We start from the raw sequence: 12,407 nt of genomic DNA, 5'->3' as shown, positions 1-12,407 counted from the left end.
CCCTCGTTTACAGACCACTTCGATTCCCAGTGTCATTGGGTAAATAAATATATAACATATTATACTTGTTTCTTTATTACTTATATATTTTCAGTAAACTCGACCCTGCCCCTAAAGGGTCACCACCACTTCTTAAGTCACCCACCCCACCCTCTCAGTATTGCCAAAGGGCACTACAACATTGCAAGTTATTCTTCTTGTAAGTGTCAGTGTGAATCAGTGAGTGTGTAAGTGTGAATACACATCTGAGTGTGTCAGGGTGTAAAGTGTGAATATACATCTGAGTGTACACTGTCCAGTGCCTTGGGACATCCTCCCCAAAAAAGGCGTTATACGAATGTAAACTTCTTCTTGTTATTGTTGAGTGTGTCAATGTGAATATATATCTGAGTGTGCCAGTGTGTGTGAATATATATCTGAGTGTGCCAGTGTGTGTGAATATATATCTGAGTGTGTGAGTGTGTGTGAATATATATCTGAGTGTGCTGGGGTGTGAGTGTGAATATATATCTGAGTGTGTGAGTGTGAATATATATCTGAGTGTGCCAGTGTGTGTGAATATATATCTGAGTGTGCCGGGGTGTGAGTGTGAATATATATCTGAGTGTGTGAGTGTGAATATATATCTGAGTGTGCCAGTGTGTGTGAATATATATCTGAGTGTGCCGGGGTGTGAGTGTGAATATATAACTGAGTGTGTGAGTGCGAATATATATCTGAGTGTGTGAGTATGAATATATATCTGAGTGTGTGAGTGTGAATATATATGTGAGTGTGTGAGTGTGAATATATATGTGAGTGTGTGAGTGTGAATATATATGTGAGTGTGCCAGTGTGTGTGAATATATATCTGAGTGTGTGAGTGTGAATATATATCTGAGTGTGTGAGTGTGAATATATATGTGAGTGTGTGAGTGTGAATATATATGTGAGTGTGTGAGTGTGAATATATATCTGAGTGTGCCAGTGTGTGTGAATATATATCTGAGTGTGCCGGGGTGTGAGTGTGAATATATATCTGAGTGTGTGAGTGTGAATATATATCTGAGTGTGCCAGTGTGTGTGAATATATATCTGAGTGTGCCGGGGTGTGAGTGTGAATATATAACTGAGTGTGTGAGTGTGAATATATATCTGAGTGTGTGAGTGTGAATATATATCTGAGTGTGCCAGTGTGTGTGAATATATATCTGAGTGTGTGTGTGTGAATATATATCTGAGTGTGTGAGTGTGAATATATATGTGAGTGTGAGTGTGAATATATATGTGAGTGTGTGAGTGTGAATATATATGTGAGTGTGTGAGTGTGAATATATATGTGAGTGTGTGAGTGTGAATATATATGTGAGTGTGTGAGTGAATATATATGTGAGTGTGAATATATATGTGAGTGTGTGAGTGTGAATATATATCTGAGTGTGAATATATATGTGAGTGTGTGAGTGTGAATATATATGTGAGTGTGCCGGGGTGAGTATATGTGTGATTGTGAGTATGTCTGAGTGTGAGACTAGCTGTGAGTGTGTATGAGTGTGTGGTGTGGTGTGGGGGGGACAGTTTGCACAGCGGAACCAAGCTGCGGGCGCGTGACGGGGCGGAGCGGGCTGAGCGCGGGACGGGACAGGCCAGCGCGCGCGCGCGTGCGCGCCGTGGTGTGGAGGGGCGGGAAGAGGGAGTGGAGAGCCGCGGCTCGGGCTCAGCGGCGCCATGAACGCGGACAGCTCGCAGGTCGGGGCGGCGGTGGCGGCTGTGACCGGGGCCGGGACTGTGACGGCGGCGGCGGTGGCGGCTGCGACGACGACGACGGCGGCGGCGGCGGCGGCGGCGACAGGGAGCGGGGGACCGGCGGCAGCTGGTGAGGGAGGGAGGGAGGGAGGGAGGGGGAGTCGGCCTTGACTGTGAGGTAAAAATGTGTGGAGTTTGGGCCGGACCAGGCCGGACCAGGCCCAAACAATCCAAGCAGTCAATCGCACCGAGTGTGGGGGTTGTTGTTCGAACGATAGCAATGCTATAACAGTCGTAATCCTCGCGTTCCGATGCGGCGCCATTCTCCCGTCTTCCAGGAATCCGCCGCGAAGTGTAATAATAATAATAATATTCCTCGCATTTGACACACAGCGCTTTTCACGTCGGGAGAGGACGTCCCAAAGCCGCTTCACAGAACACACTGTAAAGTGAATTGACTGTATATTTGTGGGCGAACGCGGCAGCCAATTGCACACAGCAATGTCCCACAAACAGTCGTAGATTGACAATGACCAATTTATTATTGTTTTGTTTTGGAGGGATTATTATTAGGCTCTGTGTGGAGTAAGGAAACTTGCCCAAGGTTTCGCCCTCTGCCTGGGATTGAACTCAGGTCTCTCACTTGCAAAGTGAGTGCTCTAACCACTGAGCCACAGGACTCCCAAGAGCACACTGTAGTGACTTGACATGTCACAGGTTTGACCTAAGACCAGAAGGATCGCGAGAGACGAAAGAAGCCCGAGGTCCATCGAGTTCGCCTTTCACCATCCTGGCAGTCGCATGACGTGTCGTATCCCAAACTGTATACGGTATCCAGAGAGATTATTTTCTAACAGAAATTTATCTGATTTGTCCATACTTTGAGGTCTCCGTCTCAATCTCTGAAGGAAGGTAGACGCCGGATAGCCTCAAACCCAGCTCCCAAACGCTCGAGTTTTGTGCCCGCTCCCTGTGTGAAGCGTCTCGGCCTTTCTCTCTCTCTCTCTCTCTCTCGTGTCCGAGTCTGAGAGTCACAGATTCGAGCCCGCCCCATTGCACACATATAATGTCTTCCAAATGGTGGGATCAGTCTTTGAGCGAGGAGGAAGAGGGCCATTGACATGGTTGCAAAGATAGATTTTTTTTATCATCTGTATTGATCATAAGACACTTATTATTTTTTAAACTTTTCCTGTTTTATAAGGATTTTTGTCCACAAAATACAGTCAGTTTCTTCTGTGAAGCACTTTGAGACGTCTCACAGACGTGATCAGGCTCCATACCAAATGCAAGGGTTATTATTATTTCCAACTAAGATCTGAACTTATTTATTTGTGAAGTTTGTGGTAATGTGCAATAAAATGCCTTTGAATTAAAAAAAAATCCTCATTATCTTTATTTTTCCTTCTCCCCTTACCTCCTGATTCTCTCCGTGGCTCTCAGTTGCTGCCGCTTCTGCAAGCGAGGCATCCGTGTCAAACGGTGTCTATATTCCGTCAGGGATTGCGAATGGAGACGTCAAACCCGTGATCTCGACCACGCCGCTGGCAGACTTTCTCATGCAACTGGAGGATTACACACCAACAGTAAGATTGTTTGCATTTTTTTCTATAAAAAAAAGTGATTTTTAAGTTAACTACTTTGACACTGAAATTTGGCACCAAAATTACTTTGACAAGACAGTCGATCGATTGTAAACGATTTAAAGGGAGGTGAGTTGTAAGTATGGAGCAGTCTTTCTCCTATTACTGTAGTCTGAATGTGGGTGGTGGGGGAGACCACACCCCTCGTGGCTTAGAATGCTATCCTGCAATCCCTCCACCTTTCCCTTTCTGTTGCCTCTTCCAAGTCCCATCTAAAGGCCTTCCTCTTCGATCGTGCCTTCGGCCACCCTCCCACTTCCTGCCGCCACCCCTCCTGACCTTAACTCAAATGTCGAGTCCAAAAAACTCTTGATTGTCCAGTGCCCTGGGATGTCTTTCCGACGTGAAGGGAGCTGTACAAATGTAATTTATTGTTGATATATGGAAGTGAATAAGGAGTACTGCCCCAGAGGCCACCATTCCTTATGTTCATTATGTCACTGGATGATTGTGTCACTTGGGGGAGATCTATATAAATTTGAGAAATCCTAATTGTGTAAATAATACCAACCCATCACTGGGAGGCGCAGACCCACACTGCACCAGAGCGCATTATAACGGGGTCAACGCACGTCCCATAACAGTTAACCGTTAAGCGTAAAGGAATTGCTGATCGCTGGGCGTGAAACTGAATTTGAAAAATGCAGCTGAGACGAAAGTGGTATTGACAGTGGTACAAATTTATGCGTGTTTCAGCCATTTAGAATTTTAACACTGTGTGGCGTGTGTGTGTTTCATTTTCAGATACCTGATGCTGTGACAGGCTATTACCTGAACAGGGCAGGGTTCGAGGCTTCTGACCCGCGCATGTAAGTTAACATTAAATTTGCTTCAAATTCCGTCAATTAAAACGGCGATAGTTTATTCTTCCTGATGCACAAAACAAGGCAGGCGGCTAGTTTTGCACTGGAGAACCACACACATACACCCCACATGCGCGCGCGCACAGTTTTGGGGGGAAATGTGCATTAAGCTTACAAACGTTTGCCCTGTAGACTCTCCCTTTTCCAATAGCGTCACAGGATCCTTCACTTACGAGAACAGAGAAGACTTGGTTTGATGTCTCTCTGTTAGATGGCATGTCCTTTTAGAATAAAATCATTAGGATTATCATTATGCTGAGAGTGAGCTGTGGGTCATTTTGTTTTAGCTCAACTCAAGTCATCTTTTAAGGAATGAATTTAAAGTCCTCTTCATGTCCCTTCCTGTTCTTGTTGTTGTGTAACTGTTGCTCCCCGTGTGTGTTCCTAACTAGAATTCGTCTCATATCTTTGGCTGCACAAAAGTTCATCTCAGATATTGCAAACGATGCCTTGCAGCACTGTAAGATGAAGGGGACGGCATCAGGAAGCTCCAGGAACAAGAGTAAGGTATGTCCAGGTTCAACATAACTAGAAAGTTGTCAGTTCGAACCCCGCTCTGTTTTGAATTATCTGATCTGGATTGGGAAGGGGAGAGATTGCCATAGTATCCACAGCGCTGCTTGGTTGGGCAGCAGAAATATGTGTTAAGCTTGTGAATGTTTGCTCTGACTACTCTGCACTCTCCCCAAACAAACATTTTATTTAACAAGGAGTTCATCAATTTTAAGTTTTTTTTAAAAAAACTAAATTATCCTAAAGTAACCAGAACAGCAGACATAACCATCATGTCTTTTTGTGGCATCAAACTACAAACGTTAAGCGCTCTGAGATGCTGCCCTGCATGAGAAGCGCTGTATAAATGCAAGTTGTTGTGGTTGTTGTGAGCTGCTGTTTCTATCTGTACTCTGATCCTTCATATAATGGACTTTTCGCTCTTGGCTGAATGTTTCCCCAGGACAAAAAGTACACACTCACCATGGAAGACCTGATCCCTGCTCTCACAGAGTACGGCATTAACGTGAAGAAGCCACATTACTTCACATAAAGGCTCGGTCGGGGGTGACTCTCCCCTCCTTTGACTCTCCTGCCACCCCTCTCTCTCTCTCTCTCTCTCTCTCGCTCAGCGCACTACCGACTGCTCAGTAACACTGGACATGCGAGGGGCAGCTCTTGAACTCACTGGGCAGACACCCATCAAACACAACAAAGCAAAAAGGAATACTCAAAGGAGCCAGACTGTGTGATAGTTTCTAAGCAGATTTGTGTTCTGAGACCCTGTAACTTTGGATTTCTGCCTGTTATTTCTATGTGTGGGTGGATAAGGGGGGTGGGGGTTGGTACGGGTGGGTGGTGTGGGAGTTGGGGTTGATACGGGGGGGAGGTGGGGTAATTATTTTTAATCTTGGTTGCTACAAATGCTAGACAATGTGGAGAAAACAAGTGATGGTGTGTTCGTGTTAAAACTCACTCAGTCTCACAATTTGAGCCTCAAAAAAACTCAAACCCCACCACGTAAAAAGGGCGACCGGTTTCCTCTCAAAGAGTCGTCCGGTGCCACTTTTTTTATTTAAAGTAACTGATATTGCTGATATCCTTTTTTGTTGTTAACCCTTTAAGGAGCTCAATTAACACTTTGGTTGGCCTTTTGAATTGCCCCTCTTTAACCATATGGAGGTTAACGAAGGCTTTTGAGCTTTTATTTTGCCAGGGGGTGGGGGGTTGGGAGTAGTGGGTGGTGGACGGGTAATGCTGTGTATGTGCCGGTTGTATGAGTTTGGTTCCCTCACGAGTCGAGGCTTCTGTTAAAAACTCATTTAAGAATTACAGAGCGATGGCAGGAGTCTGACTTGTGTTTTTTATTTGTAACTTTACACCAGGTGAAACGTCTCCGTTCGGCATTCGTCCATTCGTTGAATTAAACTGACCCGCTTTGGTTTAACGCAAGAGACTTTTTTTAATCAATTACTCCCACCCACCCCCCCAACCATCCTCGATCGATCTTCAATTCCAGATGTTCACAGCACGGCGCCACCTTTCACAGCAGGAGGACGCTTCAAAGCGCTTCACCTGATTCACTGTAAAGTGTAGTGACTGTTTTTTATAGGCAAACGTAGCCAATTTGTGCACATAAATATTTGGTATATTGGTATAATTGTTGAGTTGTCTTAAATACGTTGAAACCTTCTAATTCAACCTCAGCTTCCGGCAGTGAGTTGTTAATCTGGCTGGAAGTTGTGAACACACAGTGCAGTGTTCTCCACTTCCCTCAGCTGGTTCTAGCCTCCTGCTTGTCCCTTGTCCCTTCCACTCCCACCTTTGGTGGCCGTGCTTTCAGCCACTACGCCCCAAAACTTTGGAACCCTCCCTCAATCCCTCCGCCTTGCCCTCTCCTTCCCCGTTTTCAGATCGCACCTGAAAACCTTTGATCGTGTCTACGGTCACCTCCCCCAACTCAGCGTCATTGCTGCCACAGTTAAGCATTCTGAGACGCTACCCAATGTGAAAAGCACTGTGTAAATGCAAGTTCTGTAGTACTGCACTGGAAGTCAGGCCAGGTAAGCTTATGTCTCGACATAGGACTTCAACCACAAGCGGGAGTTCCAGCTACTGAGCAAAGCTGACACCCAAGTGTGGTACATGAGTAGGAGTTTTTGGTCTTTATTATGGTGTATGAAATTCTCACCTGCTTCCCAAACCCATAAATAACGATGACTTGCATTTAGTAAGTATCTTTCACGAGGGGTAAAATAAGAGAAAGTGAGAAAAAACATTGCTGATGAACAGGGACTGAATTTTCTCATAAAGTTGGATTTGTTTCTTTTAGTTTACAATCCCTTCAGCCTTGCTCCATCTTAACTAAAACCAGGGGTCACAACCTTAAAATCAGAGACCAGTCCTTTCGCACTGAATTGAGGAAGAACTTCTTCACTCAAACAGTGGCGAATGTATAGAACTCACTACCCCAAAGGGCTGTTGACGCTCAGTCCTTGAACATATTCAAGACTGAGATAGAGAGATTTCTTATTGCAAAAGGGATTAAGGGATATGGGGATAAGGCAGCGTCAGGTTATTAGCTGGAGTTAGATTAGAAGACCACACGCCTAATAATAATCCCTCCAAAAAACCAAAAACAATAATTAAATTGGTCATTTTCAATCTACGACTGTTTGTGGGACATTGCTGTGCGCAATTGGCTGCCGCGTTCGCCCAGAAATATACAGTCAATTCACTTTACAGTGTGTTCTGTGAAGCGCTTTGGGACGTCCTCCTGACGTGAAAAGCGCTATATCAAATGCAAGGATTATTATTATTATTATTAAGATCAGCCATGATTGAATGGCGGGGCAGAGGCTCGAAGGACCGAATGGCCTACTCCTGCTCCTACATGTTATGTTATCACTTCATTGAGGTGTCTGTAAGTGTTTCGCAGGATATATTGTAAAATGGATCGACTTTTGTGGGCGAAACAATGTCTTGACCATAGGTTGGCAATTGTCTGCCTCGACACAGGATGGCGCTACATTACATCTTAATTGTGTTGGTCTTTGGTAGCAAAGACATAGATTTCAATTGGGGACAAAGAGAAACAACTTTATTAGTAGTAACTCGTGGTTCAAAACGCTAATTTATCATTGGTGACTTATTCTGTAGGCAGATATGAGACCCATTTCGCTCTCGGGCCAGATTTGAATTCACGCAAAGAATGAAACGAAATAAAAAAAAACACATTTATATAAATATAGAAGATTTCCCCTCTTCGAACACTAATATTGCAAGTTTTAATTAAACTACAGCAATGCAAACATGAGAAAATTACAGGCAGAAAACAATTGATTGCACCTGGTGGGTGCATTTATTAACATTTAATTGCTCGTAAACTCATCCAAAATTGAAAGAGGCGGGAGAGAGGAGGGGGTGAGGAGGGGGAATAAACTTTTTTGACCAATCCTGGGCAAACAATCGTCTTGTGAGGAGCAAGACATTAGATGCATGTTTGTAATTGTTTATACTGAATGTTCCCTAACTCCCCACAGGAGATACTGCACAGTAAAGCGCAGAACAACACTTGATGACGCACCAAGACAATAGAACAAGAGGACGCGGGTCTAGAGTTTACAAGGGGTAATTTCAGAGCAGAAACCAGGAAGTATTTTCTTTTACCCAGAGGGTAAAGAACGACTGGAACAGAATTGGCAGGTAGGGTGTTGAGGCTAGGATCATTTAAACAGAGACACCTGAGATTTTGTGGGTAAATTCCCTTTTTTTTAAACATTTGCCCTTATTTTTGTAAACTGCTGACAAGTATTGAATCCAAATCGCACTTGTCTTAGCTTCGTTGGTTTACAGAGGGGAGTGGGAGATTTGTCTGTGAATGTGGATGTTTCCCCGTCCCTTGCGGGAAGCGAGAGGTCGATTATCATTGGTGACTTATAGAGAGTGTTGAGTAAGGGGGAGCGATATTTAATAACAGTGGAACAACCAATTCATGATCTAAACACACAGTAAGTTAGGATAGTTACACATCTTTATTGAGCATTACTGTACTTGTTTTTATGACTAATATAAGCAAGTGAAAAGTCTAAGTGAGTCATGGGTACCGTATTGGGAATCCTACACTGGCGAGTGGCAAGCAGTCCTCGCTGGTTCAACATTTCCGTATTTTTCTGCCTATCCACTTATAATAATTGGTTACTTTGGTGTAAATGCCAGGATACTTATAATGTGCACAGCTGATCCCCCAGGACACGATTCCTTCAAGAATTCCATTACATACCAAAGGCCCTCCAGAATCTCCCTGCAAAAGATAACAATGATTATAATATTCCTTACGTTCAGTACGGCGCCTTTCGTGTCAGGAAGATGTCTCAGAGATGTTACTAGTGAAGTGTAGTGACTGTGTGTTTTGTAAGCAAACCACCACTTGAGCATAGAGATGTTCCGCAAACAGCAGTGGTGTAAACGACCAATTTTATTTTGGGGGATTGTTGGCCGAGACACCAAGAGAGAGAGAGAGTCTCCCTTCTCATTTTCAATAGGATCCTGAATGCCCACCCGAACAGGCAGATGGGACGTGGGTATATTAACACCATGTCCAAAGGACAGCATCTCCTGAGGTGGGGGTGGATGAACATGGTAGTTGTGGGCCTCACCTGACAGGAGTCTTTGCCTCTGCTCCCCGCACACAGCATGTTGTGGGTGACTTTACCAGCATACGAGGAGGCGGCATTGCACTTGTACCTGGGGACGATTGGGACCTTCACAGCCTTGAGCACGTTGGAGAGACGGTAACTGCTGAGGCTGGTGAGGCCCCAGCCAGAGACGGTGCACATGGTGTACGAGGCCACGATGTGACGGGTGGTTGGCATCACGGCGGGTTGAATGAAGGCGTTCAGCACCACCGATCCGTCCAGCTGATTCAGTGAAAAAACAAAGTTAACTTCTTGTTACGTGTGTGGATAGCGCCAGGTAGTTGGGTTGAGTGGACAGTTTGCTCCGAGAGCCAGTGCAGACTCGAGACAATACAAAATACAATACAAAATTACATTTGTACAGCGCTTTTCAAGTCAGGAGGACGTCCCAAGATGCTTGACAGTCAGGGATTTGATGGGCCAAACATCGTAAATCTCTGATAATCTAGGAGACAATCTATAACCAGCTCTCACCCGCGAGGTCCCACCAACAGCCATTGCAGGGAATGACTGATTAACAACAACAACTATGTCCAATTGGCTGCTGCGTTGCACCCACAAATTACAACAACAACAAGATTTCATTTATAGAGCACCTTTCACGTCGGGAGGACGTCCCAAGGCACTGGACAGTTGTGTCGGGACCCGAGCAGGGGGGAAAAGATCAGGGTGAGGGGAGGGAAGGGAGGGAGCGAGGAGAGAGTCGAGAGGGAGCTGAAGGCACGGTCGAAAAGAAAGGTCTTGAGACCGGCCTTGAAGGAGGAAAGGGAGGAAGCGGCGAAGGCACTGGGGGATAGAGTTCCAGAGCCTCGGGGCTGAGAGGCTGAAGGCTCGGCCACCGATGGTAGGGCGGTTGGGGCGGGGAATGTGGAGCAGACCGGAGCCAGAGGAACGGAGGGTACGGGCAGGTAGGTAGGGGGGTAGTAGGTCAGAGAGGTAGGAGGGAGCAAGGCCGTGAATGGCCTTGTAGGTGAGGATGAGGATCTTGAATTACACTGTCACTCCACTCAACAGTGAAGCACTTTGAGACCTCTCATCGACGTGATAAAGCCCTGTATCAAATGCAAGGTTGTTATTATTATGACAACAACAACTTGCATTTATACAGCACCCCTCATGCAGGGTAGCGCACAACATCCCACTGCTGTCCCACAAACAATCGTGGATTGAGTGACCAAATTATTATTATTTTTTGGGGGCGGGATGATTACCCCCCGGAAAAGGGATCTGCCAATCGACTAACAGCCGGGTTTCTACTTACTGCTGGGTAAACAGAGGCAAGTGGAGTAAGGAAACTTGCCTAACCACAACAATAAAATTACATGTGTATAGCGCCTTTCAAGTCAGGAGGACCTCCCAAGGCGCTGGACCATCAGTGTTTCGGACCCGAGCTGGGTTCAGGATCGGGGAGGGTGGAGGGCAGGGATGGAAAGAGGGTGATCAAAGGCACGTCTTGAAGGAGGCAAAGTTTTGCCCTGTCCGGGAATCGAACCCAAGTCCTCTCACTTACAAGGCGAGTGGTCTAACCACTAAGCTACAGGACTCCACTCTCAGACCATCGTCGCTGCTGTCCTCTATGCGAGCCTACCTTCAGAAGCATGATGTCGTGGTTGAAGGTGGAGGGGTCGTAATAGGGGTAAACGATGATCCTCACAACCCTGAACCTCTGCTCGTTCTCCCCCGACTTGTACAAAGTGTGCTCGCCAGCAACCACCTCCATATTCCTCCTGGGGGCGAGCGAGTGATAGAGAAGGGTTGAACGAGAGGGATAGAGAGAGGGAGGGATAGAAGGGAGTGGGGGAAAGAGCAATAGGGATAGAGAGAGAGCGATGGAGAGGAAGCAAGCGAGAGGAAGAGAGAGTGATGGAGAGGGAAGGAGCAAGAGAGAGAGGGGGAGAGGGAGCGAGAGAAAGAGGGGGGGAGTGATGGTGTATAAGGCAGCGATGCTCTGCACTCGCAATCTGTATCCAATTTACTGAACTCACGACCTGAAACAATGTGCTGCCGACAGCACCCAGGACGGGTGGATTAAGGTCCCACTGCAGTAATGTCCTCTTAGTCCTCTCAGGGAGACTTGGTAGGGGATGGCATGCGGAGTCACGAAGTAGCCACCGATGATCCTGTCGTCCAAGGCTGCTGGAGAGAGGAACAAAACACACAGCCACTACACTTTACAGTATATTCTGTGAAGCGCTTCGAGACCCGATAAGGCACTGTATCACATGCAAGGATTATTACAAAAACAGAAGTGGTTGGGAACACTCAGCAGGTCAGGCAGCATCTATGGAGAGAGGAAAGTGGTTTCAGGTCGATGACTTTTCATCAGAACTGGGGGATTGGAAGGGAGCAGTTTATAAGGACAAACAGAGAAGAAAGAAAGACCAAGGAAAAAAATTAGGTTGAGGACAGGAGATGATGAGATTACAGAGGCTCTCAAGTTACCTTGTGCCATGGACAGAGACAGCAGGAAGAGCAGTCTGGCGCGTACCAGAACTCCCATCCCTCGATCTCTGTGAGAGAAACAGAATAAAGTAGGTTCTTATGGCATTGTCACTGCAAAACTTTGTTTGAATTCAGCTAAAATTCCAACTATAGTACTTGATATGGCACCTTTCAGGAGGATGTTTTAAAGCGGTTCCCGGGACTTACTGTTAAGTGTAGTCACTGTGTGTTTTTGGAGGCAAACACGGCAGCCACGCTGCACACAGGAATGACCCACAAATGGCCATGAAGGAGATGATTTTATCTGGGGGATTGTTGGGCAGGACACTGGGCAAGAGAGAGAGAGAGAAACTCCCTTCTCTTTTCCTACAGCACTGTGGGATCTACCTGAACAGGGCACAAATGGAGGGCTCGGTTCAATGTCTCGTCACCCCCCCTCTCCCCCCTAACTCCCCTCTCACCCCCACCCCCACAACCTTCTGTGGGAGGAGAGAGTGCTACTGACTGAGTCAGGATGAAAGAGCAAATTGGCTCAGCCTGAGCAC

The 12,407-nt window shown here is 46.1% G+C and overlaps 2 protein-coding genes across 2 annotated transcripts; one reads left to right on the top strand and one right to left on the bottom strand.

Annotated features, from left to right (window-relative positions):
• The first annotated feature begins 1,682 nt into the window (after positions 1-1,682).
• On the top strand, positions 1,683-6,175 carry taf10 (TAF10 RNA polymerase II, TATA box binding protein (TBP)-associated factor). Its single transcript, XM_007897892.2, has 5 exons — positions 1,683-1,855; positions 3,169-3,311; positions 4,113-4,177; positions 4,624-4,738; positions 5,187-6,175. Exons 1-5 carry the CDS (start codon positions 1,708-1,710, stop codon positions 5,274-5,276), a joined length of 561 nt encoding a protein of 186 aa, XP_007896083.1. The 5' UTR covers positions 1,683-1,707; the 3' UTR covers positions 5,277-6,175.
• A 2,701-nt stretch (positions 6,176-8,876) lies between these two features.
• Positions 8,877-11,920, bottom strand: LOC103181457 (trypsin-like). Its single transcript, XM_007897930.1, has 5 exons — positions 11,863-11,920; positions 11,406-11,556; positions 11,009-11,147; positions 9,382-9,642; positions 8,877-9,026 (listed from the first exon to the last, which is right to left on the bottom strand). Exons 1-5 carry the CDS (start codon positions 11,918-11,920, stop codon positions 8,877-8,879), a joined length of 759 nt encoding a protein of 252 aa, XP_007896121.1.
• Between the last annotated feature and the right edge of the window lie 487 nt (positions 11,921-12,407).

Source organism: Callorhinchus milii, unplaced genomic scaffold (genome assembly GCF_018977255.1).
Source record: "Callorhinchus milii isolate IMCB2004 unplaced genomic scaffold, IMCB_Cmil_1.0 Scaffold24, whole genome shotgun sequence".
NCBI lineage: Eukaryota > Metazoa > Chordata > Chondrichthyes > Chimaeriformes > Callorhinchidae > Callorhinchus > Callorhinchus milii.
This window is presented reverse-complemented; position numbering and strand designations above follow the sequence as displayed.